Source organism: Mobula birostris, chromosome 7 (genome assembly GCF_030028105.1).
Source record: "Mobula birostris isolate sMobBir1 chromosome 7, sMobBir1.hap1, whole genome shotgun sequence".
Taxonomy (NCBI): Eukaryota; Metazoa; Chordata; class Chondrichthyes; order Myliobatiformes; family Myliobatidae; genus Mobula; species Mobula birostris.
The window spans coordinates 146,170,819-146,193,838 of record NC_092376.1 but is presented as its reverse complement, the minus strand read 5'-3'; the positions used below and the strand labels follow the sequence as shown (position 1 = coordinate 146,193,838).

Sequence of the window (23,020 nt, the reverse complement as noted above, 5' to 3'; positions counted from 1 at the left end):
TGGGAAACAACTTTGCCACATCCACTCTGTGCATGCCTTTCAACATTCGAAATGTTTCTATGAGGTCCCCTCTCATTCTTCTAAACTCCAAGGAGTACAGTCCAAGAGCGGTCAAATGTTCTTCATATGTTAACCCTCTCATTCCCGGAATCATTCCAGTGAATCTTCTCTGAACCCTTTCCAACGTCACCGCATCCTTTCTTAAATAAGGAGCCCAAAACTGCACACAATACTCCAAGTGAGGTCTTGCCAGTGCCTTATAAAGCCTCAACATCACACTCCTGCTCCTTTACCCTATTCCTCTAGAAATGAATGCCAATATTGCATTCGTCGTCTTCACCACCGACTCAACCTGGAGATTAACCTTAAGGGTATCCTGCACAAGGACTCCCAGGTCCCGTTGCATCTCAGAACTTTGAATTCTCTCCCCATTTAGATAATAGTCTGCCCGTTTATTTCTTCTACTAAAGTGCATAACCATACACTTATGTACCAGAATTGCTCAGTGTTCTGTCATTGTATTTGAGAAAACAGCATTTGTATGTTTTAGTATGTACACACTTGGGTCTGCATGACTTTCCTGGGAAATGAAGCTTCTGCTTAAAACATAATGGTGAAAAGTAGGCAGAGTGCTATAGGTGGAAAATGTTAAGAAAACATAGGCTATATTGAAGGACAAATAAAGTAATTAGTGGCATCTGTATTAATATCAGGTTGGTAGGTAGGATGGAGAAGTAACTTTTAACTGAGCTAACCTTGCCAAGTGATAAGTCATTAAGAAACATAGTCGAAGCAGAATATTCGCTGTTGTTACAATGAGATAGAAATATTATTGCTCATTTTTTTTATTTTACATGGTATGATCTTGGTATGTGCCTTTGAGCAATATTGTTTAGGCTGAGCAGCATCCTGGGAAGTGGATAGTCAACGATTTGGGTTGAGCCACTTAACCTGGAGTGAGCATTTATTTAACCTACTAAAAGCAAGAAAGTTATAAATAGGCATCTGTTAGTCTCATGAAGCCATGGATTTGTGCCTTGGAAGGTTTCCAGGGCATAGGCCTGGACCAGGTTGTATGGAGGACCACCAGTTGCCCATGATGCAAGTCTCCCCTCTCCACGCCACTGATATTGTCCAAGAGAAGGGCATTAGGACCCATACAGCTTGGCACCGGTGCCGTCGCAGAGCAATGTGTGGTTAAGTGCCTTGCTCAAGGACACAACACGCTACCTCAGCCAAGGCTCGAACTAGCAACCTTCAGATCACTAGACGAACTCCTTAACCACTTGGCCATGCGCCAACAAAGTTATACAATGACACATTCTAAAGAAAGTCTTGATTGGATCACTGCAGTTAGAAATTAATATTGCAAATTATAATTATAGATTATGATTGTATTACACCCCTTTTTTGGTTCATTGGGTCGAGAGATTATCCCAGTCCGTTATTGTTTGAGCTTGTCACTCCAGAGAGCTAGATTACATCAATGTCAGAGAAATGCTTTGACAGGCAATACAAATCTAGCAAGTAACTGTCAAAATGTGAATACCCATGGAATATTTGCCAAACTTTGTTTTTTTTTTATTTAATGTAAATTATATCTGTTTTCCTCCAGCTCTGCTCTGAAATCTGACAGAAGCTCATCAACCGCCACTACCTCGAATGCCTCCTCGGGGCCACCTGCCAAAGTTTGTCTAGTTTGCTCAGATGAAGCATCTGGATGTCATTATGGTGTTCTTACTTGTGGCAGTTGCAAAGTGTTTTTCAAAAGAGCAGTAGAAGGTAAGGAGTGGATCATATTTTAATTTATCCATATACCATAGATAAGATGTGCAAAATCAAATTCTTTTCATAAATCCATGAGTACTGGTGTGCCAAAATATTAAAGCAAAATACTGCAAAAGAAAAAGAAACCATGCGGTGAAATTTGCTTGTTCTTAAATAAGATTATGCAAAACATGCGTTATGAAAATAGACTACCATTCCATACCAGCCAGCATTTATGCTCCACTTGAATGGTTTCCCATCTTCTGTCATGTTAACTTATCATTGTAACTTTTGATTCCCCTTTCCCAAATGCTCAGCCAGCCTCTCGTAATTAAATACAGGCAGATTGCTGCTGTTACTCCTTGGCAGCAAGTTCCAGTCTGGCCTTTCTTCTTGATTTCTTGGTGGCTCCCTTGTATGAATATCTTTTAATTGCACTCTTTCCTATAAGCAGATTCTTTTCTCTTTATGTACACTATCATGCCCTTTTTTATGATTTAAAAGATTTTGTTTAGTTCACATCTTAATTGCCACTCCGTATGTTCCAGTTAATAATGATCTAGTTGGCCAATCTCTCCCTATAACTCGGGCCCTCTGGTCCTGGCAACATCCTCTGTATTCTTTTCCAGCTTAACCACATCTTTCCTATAAGAGGGTGACTGACCAAAACCATACATAGTATTCCCAGTACAAACTCGCCATCTTAGAGCATTTGCAGCATGATGTCCCAACCCCTTTGCCTACTGCCCTGACTGATAAAGGCCAGCATAGTAAAAGCCTTTTTCTTCTGTGACACTGCTTTCAACAAACTATGCACTCCTAATTTTTAATCTTTGTTTTTCATTTTGCCCTTTTTCTACCTTCTTAGCAGTTCTTTTTATTGTGTAGCTTTCCTTGTCTGGTGGATTTGTGTTTTGTGCATTTATTTAGGAGTTTGCTTTTGGTTAAATATTGGTCATTTAGATCATTTGTTCCTTTGATAGTTTAAATATAGAAGTAGACATTTTACCTTTCTGGCATATACTGATTTTATGGGATGATTAAATTAATATGTTAAGTCCATCTGTGTAGTTACCCATTTAGTGTTCATCTTTGTCTGCTATAGTTATTTTAAATTTAATGCCCTGGTTTGAGTCTTTACTTTTTTATTCCTAATGTAATATTTCACAAGATATTCTGTCATCATATTTTTACTGATTAATTGTTATTTGTTATTCAAACCTAAATCCAGTACAGTTTACCATGTTATCAGTTATCACATATCAACTTTGAGACCTATTCCAAGTGCATGCTGGCATTTTGAAGATACCAGACCGCAAGTGCTGTAATCTGGAGCATTAAAAACAGACTACTTGAGGAACACAGCAGGTCAAGCAGCAAAAGTCCTAGTGCTGGGTCATGACACGAAACATCAACTAACCCTTTCCCTCCCCTGATGCTGGTCAACCTGCTGAGTTTCTCTAGCAGTTTTCTTTGCATCCTGGTATTTTGTTGCCTTCAAGAATAGAGATATTTTGATTTTTCCCAGTCCTATACTGAAATCAATGTCTCCCTTGAAAAATTTACTTGTTGCTACCTGTTTCTCCGAGTTCCATATATTTAGGAATCATTACATCACTTAGAGTCATTGAGTCAAAGAAAATTACAGCACTGAAGCAGGCCCTTTGGCCCATCTACTGAATGCCAATCCATTTAAACCGCATAGTCCCATCAACCTGCATCCGGACCACAGCCATCCTGTACTATCCATGTACCTATCCAAACTTCTCTTAAGCATTGAAATCGAGCTTGCTTGCACCATCGTACTTGCAGCTCCTTCCACACACTCTCAATCCTCTGATTGAAGAAGTTTTCCCTCATGTTCCCCTTAAACATTTCACCTTTCAACCTTAACCCATGACCTCCAGTTATAGTCCCACCCAACCTCAGGAAAAACCTGCTTGCAATTACCCTATCTGTCCCCCTCATAATTCTGCATACCTCTATCAAATCTCTCCTCAATCTTCTACATTCCAAGAATTAAAGTGCAGTTCTATTCAATATTTCCTTCTAGCTTGGGTCCTCTAGTACAAGCAACATCCTTGTAAATTTTCTGTACTTTTTCAACCTTATTTACATCTGTTCTGTTGGTGTGTGAGCAAAACTGCACCCAATACTCTAAATTAAGCTTCACCAACATCTTGTACAACCTCAACATAACATCCCATCTCCTGTACTCAGTAGTTCGATTTATGAAGGCCAATGCGCCAAAAGCTTTCTTTACAACCCTAAACTACCTGTGCCGCCTCTTTCAATGAATTATGGACCTGTATTCCAATTCCCCTTGTTCTACCACACACCTCATTGCCCTGCCATTCACTGTGTAAGACCTACCCTGGTAGGTCCTACCAAAGTACAACACCTCACTTTTGTCTGCATTAAATTTCATCTGCCACTTTTCAGCCCATTTTCCAGCTGGTCCAGGTCCCACTGCAAACTCTGATAGTCTTCCTCGCAGTCCACTACACCTGCAGTGTTGGCTCCATCTGCAAATTCGCTGATCCATTTAACCACATTATCATCCAGGTCTATCATATAGATGACAGACAACACTGGACCCAACACCAATCCCTGCAGCACTCCACTAGTCACAGGCCTTCAGTCAGAGAGATAGCCAACTACTACCACTCTCTGACTTCTCCCACAAAGCCAATATCTAAACTAGTTTACTATCTTATCTTGAATGCAAAGCAACTGAAACATCCTGACCAACCTCCCAAGCAAGACCTTGTCAAATGCCTTGCTAAAGTCCAAGTAGACAACATTGACTGCCTTGCCTTCATCAGTGACACAGTAGAATAGTGATTAGCACAACACTTTACAGTACAGGAGACCCATGTTCAATTCCCACTGCTGCCTGTATGAAGTTCGTATGTTCTCTCTGTGACTGCTTGGGTTTCATTTGGGTGCTCCAGTTTCCTCCCAAAGTCTAAACATAACAGTTCATAGATTAATTGGTCATTGTAAATTGTCCTGTGATTAGGCTAGGCTTAGATCGGGGACAACACACATAAAAGTTGCTGGTGAACGCAGCAGGCCAGGCAGTATCTCCAGGAAGAGGTACAGTCAACGTTTCGGGCTGAGTCCCTTCGTCAGGACTAACTGAAAGAAGAGATTTGAAAGTGGGAAAGTTGAAAGTGGAAATTAGCCGGTACCTCATCTGTTGCTAAGGATGGTTTAAATAGCTCTGGTAGGGCCCCTGCAATTACTGCGCTTGCCTCCCTCAAGGTGCGAGAGAACACCTTGTCAAGGTCTGGGGATTTATCCACCCTAATTTGCCTCAAAATTAAGGCTATGGGTTACTCTTTATCTTCAAATGTTCCATGGTCTTCCTAATGTTGTTTCCATTTTGTATGATCAAACAATGGAAAGTCCTTCGTTTTATAAATGTAATTACTTCATTCAGCAATATTGCCGTTCCCACTTGCTTTACAATCTCCTGGTCTTGCAAAGGTCCAACTGCTTAGATTGTTTTCCCTTTATTTTTCCCAAATTAGTTGTATGTGCCTTTGGAGCAACAAACGCACAGTGCTGAAGGAAGTCAGCAGGACAGGTGGCATATATGGAGGGAAATAAACAATTGACATTTCATTTCTCTTCCTAGATGTTGACTGACCTGCCGAGTTCCTTCAGTAATTTGTGTACTTGTCCAGGTTTCCAGCATCTGCAGAATTTCCGGTGTCTTTGTATATGCATTTTATGCTTTATTGCCTTTGAACCAATGGAAAGTTCTAATGTTAGTTGTGGTAGTGATATCTTCATTTAATTTTACTCTTTTTCTTGTAGGGCAGCATAACTACCTCTGTGCTGGAAGGAATGATTGCATCATTGACAAGATCCGTCGAAAGAACTGCCCAGCTTGCCGTTTTAGAAAGTGCCTCCAGGCTGGGATGAACCTTGATGGTAAATGTGGTTCACCTATTTATAAGAAATAATGTTAATTTGAAGTCAGGCCATTAAGATCAAGTGGTTAAATGCTGAGGTAATGGGAATGTTGGTAATCAGAAATATCTGGATATTGTTGCATCTAAATCAGAGATATAATATATACTGCAGGTTTAACAGTCTATTAGCAAATCTGATCATTTGTAATTTTTATAATGAATGGTTTGGAGCATAACGACAAAGCTGTTTTCCTGAAGATACTTTGGAGCATACTTGAATTGTATGGCATACACCAGATATGTAATTTTAGCTCCTTTTCCAAGGAACTATATAGTTAGTTTTGTGCTGTATAAGTTTATTCAATGGAATTCAGGTCTGAAATAATTGTTTGTGAGAAGAAATTAAAGGATAAGACTATTACTAAAATTTTAGAAGAATGGGAATCTCATTAAGGTCAATAATAGACAGATGTTGGGACACTATTACCCTGACTAGCAAATCTATAATTAGAAGATCTGTGATTGAAAATACAAGGATGACCATTTAGGACTGGTGATACAAGAAATGTGTTCATTTGACTTGCGATCCTTTCGACTCTAATGCAGATACTTGTGAATAGTCATTACATGTCATTAAGTATATTTGTTGCTGAATCTGCCAGCTTTGTAGATTCCAAGGCTATGTACAAATACTTGTATAGTCCAGAAAGATGTAGTTTAGATTGATAAGATAATTGAATGGTAGAGCAGACCTGAAGATCAAATGAACAACCTTTGATGCTTTTGTTGTATTTAATCCTCCTAGCAAAACCTCCTGGCATGGCATTAACCTCTGTGTAACATAGTGATAGGAGTAAAGCTTCTGATGTAGTTTCTTCGGCTTCTATAGTGCAACTGTTACTTATTGTTCTTCATCTATCTTGTGTTCTGCTCGAGTTTGTCTACTACTTTGACACCAAGTCTCAAGGAATGCCCTTATGAATCCACATCAACCCTGTTCTTTTCACTTTGCCACCTCCAACCCTACAATTATTTATGCTTGTGTCAAACAAGTATTAGCTTTCTCTTTTTGCCAACACAATGTTGCCTGCATTTCTGCAGGCTTCAAATAAATTTTAATCCTATGTTTTGCGTATTTTACCGTTGACTATCAAAACTTCATTAGTTTCAAGATATGGAGAAGGATATGACTGGCCCACAGATTAAGATTCTAAATGAGAGATAGGCCACTTTTGATGACATTAGAAGTGATTTGGCAAGCATGGGTTGGGATGGTGTGGTTTTTGGCAAAGTGAGACCTTCAAAAGTAAAATATTAAGAGTACAGAATCTCAGTAGGTATCAATAGGTACATTTAATGTCAGAGAAATGTATACAATATACATCCTGAAATTCTTTTTCTTCTGTACATTCCAAAGAGAATAAAAAAGTAAGGCTGGCAGTTTTAGAGGATGTTGATTATTGATTATTGAAGGATGTTGAAGTCCTGGGGGAGAAAAAGGAGACACATCAGCTATAAGCAATTAGGAACAACTGAAGTGCTGAGAAAGTATAAGAAATGCAGGGAAGACTTGCCAGAAAATGGAATCCTTGTGCAGAATTCCCCAAAGGTTAGTTTGCAGGTTGAATCTGGCGAGGAAGGCAAATGCAATGTTAGCATTCATTTCAAAAGGACTAGAATATAAAAGCAAGGATGTAATATTAAGTCTTTATAAAGCACTGATGAGGCCTCACTTGGAGTATTTTGAGCAATTCTGGGCCCCTTATCTTAGAAAGGATGTGCTGAATCTGGAGAAGGTTCACGAAAATGATTCCAAGATTAAGTGGCTTGTCAAATGAAGAATGTGTGATGGCTCTGGGTCTGTATTCACTAGAATTCAGAAGAATGAGGGATGAGCTCATTGAAAGCTATCGAATGGTGAAAGGCCTTGATAGAGTGGATGTGGAGAGGATATTTCTTATGGTGGGAGAGTCTAAGAGCAGAGGACACAGCCTCAGAATTGAGGGCCGTCCTTCTGGAACGGAGTTGATTTTTTTAGCCAGTGAGTGGTGAACCTGTGGAATGCTTTGCCACAGACAGCTGTGGAGGCTGGCTTTATGTATATTTAAGGCAGAAATTGATAGATTCTTGATTGGTCAGGGCATGAAGGGATTTGGGAAGAAGGCAGGAGATTGGTACTGAGGAAAATTGGATCAGCCACGATGAAATGGTGGAGCATACTCGATGGGCAAAATGGCCTAATTCTGCTCTTCTATCTCATGGTCTTAAAAGTCAGGAGGGTAAAAGAAGGACATATGGTTGCCCTGGCAGACAAGGTGAATGAGAATCCCAAAGGCTTCCATAGCTATGTAAAGAGCAAAGGGATAGCAAGAAACAAAATTGGTCCTCTTGAAGATCAGTGTGGTCATCTATACAAGGAGCCAATAGAGATGGGGGAAATCTTAAATGAACTTTTTGCATCTGTATTTCTCAGAAGACAGACAGTCTGTAGAAATGAAGAAACACAGTAATAAGTTCACTGGCCATATCCAGATTATGGAAGAAGTGTTTGTTGTTTTGAGGCAAATTAGGGTGGATCATTCCCCAGGCCCTAACCAGATGTCTCTTTGGACCTTACAAGAGGCGAGAGCAGAAATTTAGAGTCTTGGGCAGGGATATTTAAAATGTTATTAGCAATGGGTGAGGGGCCAGAGAACTAGAGGATAGCGAATGTTGTTCTGTTCAAGAAAAGATTAAGCCGGATGTCAATTCTGGGTCAATTATTGGAAGCTATTATAAGGGACAGGATGGATGAGTATTGGAAAATCAATATGGCTTTGGGTGTGGCAAGTCAGGTTCAACAAAACTTACAGAATTTTTCAAGGAGGTTACCAAGAAGATTAATGAAGAAAATGCAGTGAATTTAGACTACATGAATTTTAGCAAAGCCTTTGACAATGTCCTGCATGGGATGCTGGTCAAGAAGGGAAAGTCACTTAGCATTCAGGAAGAAGTAGTCAATTAGATTCAATATAGTGGGAGAAACCAGAAAATGCACTGAGATGTGAGGTACGTCAAAGCATCCAATATTGCTTGAAAGTAGCACCACAGGTAGACGGACTCATAAAGAGCTGCTTTAGCACATTGGTTTTCATAGATCAGGACATTGAGAGTCATGTTTAATATCACCGGCATATGCCTTGAAATTCATGAAGTGCAAGAGAATTACTGTTTCACTTGGATAGATTATTTTAATCCTTCCATGACAGGAAGAGGTAAAAAGCAAATGTTGCATTCCCTGCAGTTACATGTGAAGGTGGTGTGAAGTGGGAATTCAATGTTCAAGTTCAAGTTTATTGACGTTCAGCCATACACGTGTATACAGCTAAACAAACTATTGTTCCTCTGAGGCCAAGGTGCAAAACACAGTACATACGGTAGAGATAGAGAAGAACTGGGAGCCACAGAAGGAATGGTCTGAAAGTGGATAAGTAGGGAAGATGTGCCTGGCAGTGGAATCTCGTTCCAGAGGGCAGAAGTTCGGGAAGATGAGTTGTGAATGTGGAGGCTGGTGAAGTGGAAAATGAGAATATGGCCTTTTTCTTTTCTTTCTCTGTCAGGCAAGTAGATGAAAGTAGATATGTGGAAAATTAAACAGATGTGACCGAGGACCTGAATTATATTCTTATTTCCTGATAAAATACAATAAGTGGACTCCAGTTAATAGGGCCATTGGTTAATCGGGACAACTGTTTATTTGGGACTATTATGCTGTTTTATTGGGGCAGGCAACTGTTGAACATTTTCTAACCAGTATCAATCGTGTACCTGTCATGTGGCTGCTAGACACTACACCATGCTTAGAGCAAACAGTTTTTAAGCAACATCACTTGCATGTTTGTGTTCAAAAAGCAGTGATTTTTGTCACTGGTAGTTGGCAAGTAATAAACAATATGATAATTCAGAACTATTTTCCTCACCAAGGTTTCAAACGTTTATGCTTGGAAATGCCATAAATGACTGGGAGTAAAAATGTTACTCAGATTGTCTTTTTTATGCTTTATTATCTGTTTCCATAATACTTTGGCAGATGAATTAATTGGGCCACAGTGTACTGGCCCCAATTAACCAGAATCAATTGTATTTTCCTTTCCCAGGTATTTTTAAGTAATTTACTGCATTGTGGTTTCACTGGAATAAACACTCTCTGCATAGTCTACATAGCATTTGAAATATATCTCTGAAATTTTATGTTCACAAGTTGTGATGTTGCTGGCACTTACTGACCATCCCAACATTGTTGTTGAAAAGAGGAGTTGGTTAAGAGTTAGCAATTAAATTATTAATTAGTCTATTAATTAAACCATGATTTGTTGATGTCACGTTGTCAATCGTAACACAGGTCTTTCTGATAAGTTTAGCTCTCAGATTTGGTATCCACAGTAAATCTAAATCTAAATTTTTATTTATAGCACGGAAGATGAAGAAAAAGGTGAAAGCACCACATACCAACACCTCTGAAACTACTTCAAAGGCAGTATCACAAGATGTTTCTTTAGTTCGCCCTGTTTTGAATCCATCTGTAGTATCGATCCTTGACGTGATTGAGCCAGGACTCTTGTATGCAGGATATGACAGCTGTATCCCTGATACACCTCACCGGCTTCTGTCAGGATTGAATAACTTGGGTGGGCTACAGATGATCTCAGTTGTGAAATGGGCAAAATCTCTACCAGGTAAGTGATCATCCAGTGTGTTTTGAAAGTTGGTAAATAATTCTTTAAAAAAACCTTTATATCTAAAAAGAATAATTATGTCACCATCAAAAGATTATGGTAGTTAGGGAATGATGAACTATTTAATTACAAGGATTATATTTGAATTGTTGAATTATGGAACTGGCACACAAATGACTTTTTTTTAGGTTGGGAGCACTGACTCCATGCAGGTGGAAGAGAATAACATAAAATTGAAACAATACTGTGCCTGAAATTGTCCAGCCTAGTGATATACAGTGCCTTGAAAAAGTATTCAGTCCCCACAACTAGTTTTACATATTGCTGATTCATTTTCTAAATTTAAAATATATTGAAGGAGTTTTTAAGCTAATCTACAAAACATTGTGTATCATGTCAAATCAAAAGAAAAATTCCAAAACTTAACCACAATTCACTAAAATTTAAAAAACAAAGTTGAGAGGCTGAAAATGTATTTATCCTCTTTGTATACTATGCTAATTTTTTGTCAGGTACAACACTGTATATTACCTTACCGACTCACCCAATTTGTTGATGATGAAAATTGGAGGATCACCTGTCTTTAATTCATAAGGATAAATACCCCCTCTTCCTCTCTGTAAGGTCCAAAAGTATAGTAGATTTTCAACAGACCAAAGCAAAATGAAACAAAAGAGCATTCAAGACAAGTAAGGGAAATTATAATAGAGAAGCACTAATCTGGGGAGGGGAACAAGACCACCTCAAAAGCACTGAACATACCTTGGAGCTCAGTGCAGTTCATTGTGAAAAAGTGGAAAAATATGAAACCACAGAAAGCCACACTGCCTAGGTCAGGTTGCCTTTCTAAACTTAGTTGCTGGAGAAGAATGGCACTTGTGAGAGAGGCTACTGTGATGCTATCAGTCACTACAGAAGTCGGTGGCTGCAACTGGAGATGAAGTTTATTGCTGCACAATCTCTTAAGGTCTTGCACAAAGATGGTATTCATGGAAGAGTGGCGAGGAATAAGACCAGTCTTTTAAAAAAAAGCAAGCAGTGGCATATCCTTGTCCATCAAGATTTTGCAGTGTCACTTAGAGCAGTGGTCCCCAACATGCTAAGCATGTGCTACCGGGCCGCGAGGAGACGGTATGATTTGGCGATATGAAACGATATGAGTCAGCTGCAGCTTTCCTCATTCCCGGTCCACAAGAATATTGTCGATAGTAAACCGGTCCGCGGTGCAAAAAAGATTGGGGACCCCTGACTTAGAGGATACTGTAAGAACGTCTTGTGGTTGGATGAGTCTGAAGTGGAACCTATTGGCCTCAATGCTAAGTAGTACGTATGGTGTAAATTTAATACTGCACATCAACCAGGTAACACTATCCTTCGTACCTAACATTTTAGGAACAGTTTCTTTCCCTTCACCATAAGATTTCTGACCGCAAAAAACAAATTTCACGGGATATGCATGAGATTCTGAGATGCTGGAAATGCAGACACAAAATGCTGGAAGAACTCAGCAGGTCAGGTAGCATCTGTGGAAAGGAATAAAGAATTAGCATTTTGGGCCAAGATCTGATGAAGAGTCTCAGCTCGAAATGTTAATTCTTTATTCTTCTCCATAGGTACAGCCTGACCTGTTGAGTTCCTCCAGCATTCTCTGTGTGTTCCATGACACCTGGCAGTGATAGTACACCTGATTCTGACTCTTGAGCAGGACTTGTTGGCAGTGGCCCACTGCCAGCCTGCAAAATCCGTTCCTTAGCTTTACCAGCTGACAGAGCTCTGAGAAATGTCAGTGTAATTGATCAACTCTGGCAGTTGGAGCCATTTAAAATGTGTAAAACTAAAAATATAAGAATTAAAAGAAATAAAATTGACTAAAATCACAAAAAATGGAAAACATTAAAACAAAATAATTTTGCAATCAAAACATGGTGAATTACCTTCGTTCCCACGATTTTCCTTAGACCCTGAAGTCACAGAATCTGTATCAAATTCATGATTGAAGAGATAATTTCTCCTCACCAAGTTTTAAAGAATTTAATAATGAGGGAGTTCTTCTGCTGAACTTCACCAGCCAGATTCAGGCCAATATAAACTACATTAACTACTGGCAACAAAACAAGGTCAAGATCGTCATTTGACAGAATCACCAAATCCATGTGTCTGTCTATCAAAACTGTGAAACAAATACATTTTAATAATACAAAAAAACTACTGCTGAAAGTGGCAGACGAAAAGTTCAATAACCGATCGCAGTAAGGTTGACAGTTCTGCTTTGAAATGCATCTAGTGTACGCTATTTTAAGAGAGCAAGTTAAAAAGGAGTTCGTCTTTGTACTGTTTCTTTTATTATTCATTTCTCAAATGTAGTTATAACCGCCAAGGACAGCATTTTCCTATCTCTAGGACTTTCCTCTTTGAAGTGGAAGAGGAGAGAGGTGACATAATAGATGTGTACAACATAATATGTAGCATAGATCATGTGGACAGTCAGAGACCATTTCCTAGGACAGAAATGGCTAATATGGGGGGAGGGGGCATAATTTTAAGGTGGTTGAAAGCAAGTATGGGGGGGAGGGTGTTGTCACAGGTAATTTTTGTACACAATGGTAAGTGCGTGAAACATGATGCCAAGTTGGTGGTAGAGGCAGATACATTAGGGACATGTAAGAAACTTTATATAGGTACATGGATAATAGAAAAATGAAGGACTATGTAGGAGGAAAGGAATTATCTTTGCTTAAAGTCAGCACAACATTGTGGGATGAAGGGCATGTATTTGTGCTATAATGTATGTTCTAACTGCCTCTATAAAGTTGGGTGAACCATAGTGTAGTTTTTATGGTGAATGAGCCATCACCCCCAACCCCCCCCCCCCCACCCCCACATTGCTGTTGGGTATGGAGGCACAGGAATTAGACCAAGTGTGGATGAAAGAATGTTGATGTATTTTGAGTCAGATGGTCAGATCTGAAAGGAGACCTGCAGGTGGTGATGCTCCCTTGTGCCTGCTGAGCTTTTCCTCATTCGAAGTTGGATAATTGTGAAATACTGTCGGAAAAGCCCAGCTAAATAGTTGCAGTCCATTTTTTTGTAGTGTTCCCTGCAGCAATGATGCATCAGCGGTATAGGGAATTCATGTTTTGGCTGGTCAATGTGGTGCTCAGCCAGTTGGTTGTTTTTGTTCTGGATGGCATTGAGCTTCTTGATTATTGTTGTTGCTATGCTGAATCAAGTAGGAAAAGATCATTCCACTATGCTTCTAACTTATTACTTGTAAGTGGTAGAAAAGTTTGGGGTATCATTTGCTACAAATAAGACAGCCCCTGAGTTGCTTTTATAGCCACGTTATACGCCCTGTCCTGTTTAGATTTTTGACATTGATGGGGTCTCCACAGTGATAATGTCATTGATTCTTTCTTGTTGAAGATCATTCCTTGGTACTTCTGTGGTACACATATTCTTGGTAATTTCAGCTGATACAAGCATATGAGTTAAGCGTGGCCACTTTGCTTTTCAAGCACATGCCTGATCTGATTGTAACATCGTATGAACATGCCTATCAACCTTTTTTCTTTCCTTTGCCTATTGTCTACCTACCTTTCCTTTGGAAAAAATAATCCAAAGGTTGCCCTTTGCGAAGCAGATCCAAAGACTCTTGACCCTCTGTAAGAAAAGTTGTTTTCTCATTGCCATCTTAATAGAAAACGTTATTTTTACACTATTCCCTGGTTGTAGGTTCTCCGAAAAGACAAGATGACCTCAATATCCACCCTGTCAAGATCCCTTGGGATGATTCATTCAAATCTCCTGAACTTCAGCAGAGACAAGCCTAGCCTGTCCAATCATCCCGCGTAAGGCACCCTATGTATTACTGTAGTAAACCTCCTCAGAGGAACTTCCAACATGTTAACATTCATAAGACCATAAGACATTAAGAGCAGAATAAGAACATTTGACCCATTGAGTCTTCTCTGCCATTCCATCATAGCTGATTTATTCTCCCTTTCAACCCTATTCTACTGCTTCCTCCCTGTAACCTTTGACGCCCTGACTAATCAAGAATCTATCAATCTCTTCTTTAAATATACTCAATGACTTGGTCTCCACAGTCGTTTGTAGCAATGATTTCCACAGATTCACCACCCTCTGGCTAAAAAAAAAAGTCCCTTTCATCTCTGTTCTAAATAGACGTCCCTCTATTCTGAGGCTCTGCCCTTTGGTTCTCGACTCCTCTACTATAACACAGTCCTCTCCACATTCACTCTATCTAGGCCTTTCAATATTTGATAGGTTTCATTGAAATACCCTCTTATTCTTCTAAACTCCAGCAAGTACTGGCCCAGAACCAATAAACACTCCTCACGCATGAAATCTTTCATTCCCAAAATCATTCTCATAAACCTCCTCTGGAACTCTCTCCAATGCCAGCACATTCTTTCTTAGATAAGGGGCCAAAATTTGCTCACAATACTCCAACTGCAGTCTGGCCAATGCCTTATAAAGCCTAAGCGTTATATCCCTGCTCTTGTATTCTAGTCCTTTGGAAATGAATACCAACATTGTCTTTGCATTCCTTACTATCAACTCATCCTGCAAGTTAATTTTTAAGAAATCCTGCACAAGACCCCTTCACACCTCTGATTTTTGAATTTTCTCCCCATTTAGAAAATGCTCTACACCTTTATTCCTCTACCAAAGTGCATGACCATACACTTCCCTACACTATTTTGCATCTGTCACTTCTTTGCCCATTCTCCTTCTCTGACCAAGTCCTTCCTTGCTTCTTTAACACTACCCACCCTTCCACCTATTTTTGTCTCATCAACAGACTTTCTATCAATTCCATCATCGAAATCATTGACATAAAATGTGAAAAGAAACAGTCCCATTACCGACCCCTGCGGAACACCACTAGTCACCGCAGCCAACCAGAAAAGACCCCTTTATTCCCACTCTTTGCCCTCCTGCCAGTCAGCCAATCTTTTGCCCATGCTAGTATCTTTCCTGTAATACCATGGACTCTTATTTTGTTAAGCAGCCTCATGTGCGGCACCTTGTCAAAGGCCTTCTGAAAATTCAAGTAAGCAACATCCACTGACTCCTCATTCTCTATCATGCCTGTTATTTTCTCAAAGAATTCCAACAGATTTGTCCAGCAAAGTTTTCCCTTAAAGAAACCATGTTGACTTTGGCTTAGTTTATCATGTGCTTCCAAGTACCCCTAAACCTCACCCTTAATTATGGCACTCCAGCGTCTTCCCATCCACTGAAGTCAGACTAACTGGTCTATAATTTTCTTCCTTCTGCCTTCCTCCCTTCTTAAAGAGTTGAGTGACATTTGCAATTCATCAGTCCACCAGAACCATTCCAGAGTCTAGTGATTCTTGAAAGATCATTACTAATGCCTCCACAATCTCTTCAGCTACCTCCTTCAGAATCCTGGAGTGTAATCCACCTGGTCCAGGTGGCTTATCTACCTTCAGACTTTCAGCTTCGCAAGCATCCTCTCCTTAATAATAGCAAGTACACTCACTTCTGCCCTGTGTTACGGCATTAGCAACAATGAATATAGAAATGAGTCAGGGTTTTATAAACATGAACATAAACATCTATTAAACTGCTCAACAATAGCAAAAAGTATTCAAATGACTAACTTATCTGGAAGTTAACTGCTATATGGCAACTCTGGAACAGTTCTTAAAAGGGTAAACTCAAAAACAGTTCTTAAAGTGGAAAGTTGAACACAGTCTTAAAATGGTAAATTCAAAAGTCCAAGTGATTTACACATTCAGTAAGGAGAGACATCTCTGGAAATGGATTTCTTCGAAGATGTGATGTTACTGCTGATTCTCCAAAGGATTCATGACGAAGGAAATAAAACGGCTTAAAGGAACTGACCTTTTCCTGGCGAGTGAACACTACACAAACTTCCCTGCTCTTGCAGGAGTTATCTCAGATACAGGTCACCATATTCTGAACCAATCCTCAATAAGGTCGATTCTTCATTAAACCGCGGAACGACTCCAACTTTATTCCGATCCTTCAGGTTCCCGTCCTTTAGTAAGGTCTTCACTCTCCAATACTACTGTAAAGGTAAATCAAAGATACACCAACAAAGCTGGCAGCGATTGGTGAAACTGCCGGCACAACGATTTTACCTTACAACAGAAAATTTAAAATTTTGTCATGAGACAAATACGCAGCATAACAGAGTAACTAACGAAGCAAACAACAACTCAACTGAAACTAACTGCGTCACACCAGGGTTCTCCCTTTTATACCTGTTGTGAACATGTCATCATGTGACCTCACATCGGCGGGAAAATTACATCACCCCACCATCATAAAACCATTACATCATGGTCATAGGACAGTCACAAGTTACCCACGGGGTATGTAACACCCTGACATTTTCAAATTTCTGGCATGCTGTTAATGTCGTCCACTGAAGTTTGTCCACTGTTTCTTTGTACCCCCATTGCTTCTCTCCAGTGGCAGATTCCAGTGGTCCATTATACACTCTTGCCTCTCTTACTCTATACAGTATATCTGAAAAAACTTTTTGTACTCTCTTTTATATTATTGGTTAGTTACCTTCATATTTCATATTTTCTCTCCTTATGGCTTTGTTAGTTGCCTTCTGTTGGTGGTTAAAAGATGCCCAATCCTCTAACCCCATTAATTTTTTTGCTATATCTTTTCATTTTATGCTGTTACTGACTTCCCTTGTCAGCCATGGTTGTGTCACCCTCCTTTTAGAATACTACTACTTCATCTTTGTGATATACCTATCCTGTGCCTTTCAGATTCCCCCTAGAAGCTCCAGCCATTGTTGTCCTGTTTTCATCCGTGCTGGTGTCCCCTTCCTTTAGTAAAAAGTACAGATTTTTAAGAGTCATTTCCACAGATTTTTACTTTTGGTGGAGTATCAGTATTTGTTTGGAAATTTAAACTTTCTGTTAGAAGATTGTATATCAGACATCCCACCTCTCCCGGAACTTCTGGGAGTCTCCTGCATATTAATAGTGGCTCCCTGGTGCCCACAAAGTATATACAATATCACGGAAATCAATTTTTTTGAGAGCGAGCGAGAGAAAAGCAAGAGAGAGTGCGAGAGCGACCACGAGAGAGAGCAAGCGAGAGCGCTTGAGAGCGCACGAGCGACTACGAGAGAGAGAGAGCGTGAGTGAGAGCGCGCCATTGCAGAGTGTTCCAAAAAAATATAAAATGTATGTCACCCCAGACTACACTAAAGTGTACCCCTGCCTAATAGGGGTCAAACTAATGACAGTGTTGCTCGCTGCACTGTTTGCAACAATGACTTTTCTATTGCCCATGGTGGGTTAAGACTGTAAGAGACCTGTTGATGTGAGTTTAACAGGTGTCATTCTAGCATAGCTAACGTTATTTAAACCAGCTGGCCAGCTGCTAAGGAGCTACTCTGTTGCAGATATCCCACCTCTCCCGGAAGTCTCCCGCAAATTGATGGTGCTACCTCCCTGAAATGAGTTCTTGCAGGGTGAGATGTCTGGTATATAGGGTAGACGGTATGATACTGCCCTTCTATGATTTAATTGTTCGCGTAGAATTATGTGGAGTATTGGTTTCTTTCTACAGGATTCAGATCCTTACACCTGGATGACCAAATGATGCTGCTGCAGTATTCTTGGATGTCTCTCATGGTTTTCAGTCTTGCTTGGAGATCTTATAAACATACCCACAGTCGCATGCTGTTCTTTGCACCAGATCTTGTCTTTGATGAGTAAGTAATGCAATTTCAGAAAGTTGTCTAATTTAAAGAGCAAAATGATAACACTGTAACAATTATTATTAGGTAGCGGTATGAAACAATATTGCCAAGTCCCTGAACTGAGGTTTGACCCAACTGTGCTTAGTTTAACTGTGTACATTCCTATGTTGTGGTGATATTTTTATTCTTACCAATGGGTTGCTTTTTCTTTAAAAGGAAATTGGATGGAAAGTAATGTAAATCTGAGAGAAGGAATTTCTCTTTATTTCATTTCTGATTGGCCAGCACCTTATTCTGAAACTGATTCCTGGTCCTAGACTCCTTAGCCAGTGGAACCAACTATACCTTAAGTTTCAATAAGATCTCGCTCTCTGTTAAACTAGAGAAGTTAGGCCATCTTTGCTCAACCTATTCTGGTATAATAACCTTGCCACCCCAAAACCAACTGTCGAATCCTTTTTTCATTTGCATAGTGGATCCTATCTTGGATGAGATCGTAATTACACAAGACCCCATTACACAATTGTTATAAGATTCAATAGTCTTAAAACTCTCATGTTAAAGGCTAACATACCATTTGTTCTCCTAACAGGTTGTTGTACCTGCATGTTGGCTTTCAGAAATTTGTGTACAAACATGCCATAATCTCTTTTGAACAACAACACTATTATGTACCCTTTTAAAATAGATATATATATTTGATAAGGCTCCCCATATGAGGCTCATTCAGAAAGTAATGAGGCATGGAATCCAAGGAGACCTTGCTTTGTGGATCCAGAATTGGCTTGACCACAGAAGGCTATGATTGACGATGCTTTGGATTCTGCGTGGAGGACGGTGACCAGTGGTGTTCCACAGGGATCCTCTTTGATTTTTATAAATGAACTGGATGAGGAAGTAGAAGGGTGGGTGAGTAAGTTTGCTGATGACACAAAAGTTGGGTGTTGTGGATAGTCTGGAGGGTTGTCAGAGGTTACAGCAGGACATTGGTAGAACGCAGAACTGTGCTGAGAAGTGGCAGACAGAGTTCAACCCTGATAAGTGTGAAGTGGTTAATTTCGGTAGGTCAAATTTGAAGACAGAATATAATGATAATGGTAAGATTCTTGGCAGTGTGGAAGACCACCGAGATCTTGGGGTCCATGTCCATAGGACACTCAAAGCTGCTACACAGGTTGACAGTGTTGTTAAGAAGACATATGGTATGTTGGTAAGGTAATGTTACTGCTATACAAGACCTTAGTTAGATTCCTCAGAGTACTGTGTTCAGTTCTGGTCACCTCATTACAGGAAGGATGTGGATACTATAGAGAGAGTGCAGAGGAGATCTACAAGGATGTTGCCTGGATTGGAGTTCATACCTTATGAGAATAGGTTGAGTGAGTTTGGCCTTTTGTCCTTGGAGCGACTGAGGATGAGAAGTGACCTCTTAGAGGTGTATAAGATGATGAGAAGCATTGTTCGTGTGGATAGCCAGAGCTTTTTCGCAGTCGTGAAATGGCTAACACAAGGGGCATAGTTTTAAGATGCTTGGAAGTAGGTACAAGGGGGATGTCAGAGTAATCTTTTCACACAGAGAGTGGTGGGTGCGTAGGATGCACTGCAGTGAAGCTGGTAGAGGCAGATACAATAAGGTCTTTTAAGAGACCCTTAAGTACATGGAGCTTAGAAAAATAGGCTATGCAGTAAGGAAATACTAGACAGCTTCTAGAGTAGGTTACATGGTCAGCACAACATTGAGGGCTGAAGGGCCTGTAATGTGCTGTAGATTTTTTGTTTCTATGCTAAGTTCTATTCCTGGAAGCATCGTCATCCTGTACTCACAATCTCACCTAGTTTAACATTGCCAGTAAACTTGAAAATATTACTGGATCCTTCAGCAAATTGCTAATATGGATATGTGCTTGAGCCTAAACTATTCCCAATGTCTATGGTTCTCCACCACTAACAGCTTGCCAAACTTGAAAATAAAGCATTTACCCCTCAATCTGTGTCATTGTTTTACCCCAATTCCATCTGATCCTGGGTCCATGTACAAAGGAGGAGGATCAGAACAGTATTTATGTGATGAATGAGTGCAGACAAGGTGAAAAATTTGGAAATGTAGAAATTATCCTTTGTTGGAAGGCTTGCTAACTCTTATCTTGAAAGCGGGGGAGGCTGCTGTGCAGAGGGTATAAAAGATACAAAAGCTGGTGGAATTTCTGTGACTGGAGAAACAATGTGTTATGTTGGAAATCTGAAACAAAAACAGAAAATGCTCAAAACTCAGCAGATCATTTTATACTAACAGAAAAGATTAAAGCGAATGGTGGAATGCAGGAGAAAGCTTTGTGATAAAGCATAGAACTACTTTAATAAAAACAGAGGATACAATGAGATAAGCAGAGTCAGGAAGCTCTATGAATAGATTTTTTTTAAATAGAAAATTATTTAAATCTAAAAGGGGAGTTGTGCACAGTGCTCTGGTATAACAGGAGTGGCAAAATCCATAAGTACACAAAAATAAACAAGCATATAGCAAAAGGCAAAATAGTTCAATGGGGGTTGTAGCATTCATTTAGATTGAGATAAAATGAGTAAACTCTTCTGAAAGTTCTCTAATATATTGATCAGATAAACCAGTGATTTTCTATTGATTTCTAATATTTGAATACCATTATATTTTGGCCTTGTTCCACAATGGTGGCAAAAGATGTATAGGCCCAGAGCCTAACATTGGATATAATAATCAAAAAGCTGCAGATTGGTAGCAGAAGTACTTTCTTATAGAAGTTTAGGGCACAATGATGAAATAATTAATGCATTTTGTGACAAAATTGTGGCAAACTACATTGCAATAGTTGTGAAAGTTCCAAAAATTAGTAGATGCTCAATTCTCCATAATAATGGACTTGTTTCATTAGTTGCACTCAAATCTTGTGTGCTCTTCAATCTTTCTCCAAATCAGTAGAGATTGATAACAACACAGATCTCTTGGATTTGTCCTTGTCATTAATTGTGCAAACGCTGTTAAACATGCTGTTTGTCTGCAATGATTGCCAGCTTTGTCCCGGACATGGGAATGTTTGTTAATATTTCTGTTCACTGTTAATGGAATAAAAGGAATTGGTAAGGAGAGCACTTTCTACATTTACAGTTCGTAATCAGTAAATTAAAATGATCTGAATTAATGGTTCAAAATGCTAATATTTTGAGTCAAGTTTGTGTTTGTTTAGAAACATTATCTGAGATATTATTATACATTGTGCATCAAAATCACTTAATTACAACAATTCTAAAATAAAGCAATGCTTTAAAACTCTGGCAACTTTGGGCCAGATTTTGCAGTTGTAATGACAGCAAAACTATCAGCATTCACTGTTGTGATAACATGATCGCTATTGGTTGGAATCAGTGTATTATTGCCGCGTGTACTGAGATACAAGTGAAAAGCTTATCTTACATACTGTTCATACAGATGGAATCCTTATACAGTGCATTGAGGTAGGACAAGGTAAAACAATAGCAGAATAAAGTGTAACAACTATAGAGAAAGCACAGCGCAGGTAAACGGTGCAGGATCATAATGTACATTGTGAGGTGAAAAGTCCATTTTATTATACTAGGGATCCATTTGATAGTTTTATAACAGAAGGGCAGAAGCTGTCCTTGAGCCCGGTGGTACTTGCTTTCAGGATTTTGTATCTTCTGAGAGAGCAGAAGAGTGAGTGTTTGGGATGGATGGGATTTTTGATTATGCTGGGTGCTTTCCTGACTCAGTGAGAAGTACAGGTAGTCCATGGAGGGGCAGTTTATTTCCGTGATGTTCAGAGCTGTGTACACATTTCTGTAGTTTCTTGCAGTCCCATGCAGAGCAATCGCTATACAAAATCATTATGCATCTGGATGGGATGCTTTTGATGATGCATTGATAAAAATTATAAACATTAATGGGGTCATCCCAAATTTCTTTAGCCTCCTGAGGAAGTGCAGGTGTTACTGAGCTCTCTTAGCCATGGTTGGACCAGGACAGGCTATTGATGAGATGTGAAAATCAAAGTTACAGATTGTTGTAAACACAAGAAATTCTGCAGATACTGGAAATCCAGAGCAACTCATGCAAAATACTGTAGGAAATCAGCAGGTCAGAAATGAAAGTCAACAATTTGTGCCGAGACTCTTCGTAAAGACAGGTCTTGACCTGAAACGTTGACAGTTGACATTTCCATAGATACTACATGACCTGCTGAGTGCTTCCAGCATTTTGTGTGTTACTGATTGTTATTTCATGATCTAGCACACAAAGTGTGCTTACTATTTTACAGTCTTCTCCAATATAATTATTAACTTAACCTGCTTGTGAACTATTCTTCCTACACATGTATGCCATATGTTTTCAAGATGAGTTCTTAGCAAAATATAAAGCTGAAAGAACCACATAGCAAAATCTGACACCTTAAAAACAATGTTTGTGAATAAGACTTCAGATTAGTATGAATTTTATAATTTTTATGAAAAGACTTGTATGATATTTTAGATTTGAACTTGATCTTAATGTGTATGTTTTAGAGTTCATTTCACATCCGGTAAAATGATTAAAACAAAAGTTAAAAGTTGTAATTCCTGATTTGCTGTCTTCAATCAATTTAGCTGCTCAGCCAGTTGGATGACATCACAGTTGCTGAACCTCATTGTGCCACCTAATACCAGGCAACTGACATTGGAATAAGACATGTTCATACCATGTTGGTTTTAAAAAAACAAACAAACCAATTTCATTGTATTAAAGTAATACACGAAGCATAACTCACCTGAATATTGAATACAAGCAGCTCTCAGAGATTTCCACTTCTGGAAAAAAAAATTTAATTTACAATCCTTTCAAT

General features: G+C 39.3%; 1 protein-coding gene across 5 annotated transcripts in view; it reads left to right on the top strand.

The window, feature by feature from the left end:
- LOC140200487 (glucocorticoid receptor-like) overlaps nt 1-23,020 on the top strand; it is a 101,489-nt gene that overhangs the window by 60,909 nt on the left and 17,560 nt on the right. For all 5 annotated transcript variants that reach the window (XM_072263886.1, XM_072263887.1, XM_072263885.1 and 2 more), the window contains exons 3-6: nt 1,616-1,782; nt 5,593-5,709; nt 10,142-10,405; nt 18,020-18,164. In XM_072263886.1, the coding sequence (XP_072119987.1) occupies nt 1,616-1,782; nt 5,593-5,709; nt 10,142-10,405; nt 18,020-18,164 (693 nt within the window). The remainder of the gene's footprint in view (nt 1-1,615; nt 1,783-5,592; nt 5,710-10,141; nt 10,406-18,019; nt 18,165-23,020) is intronic.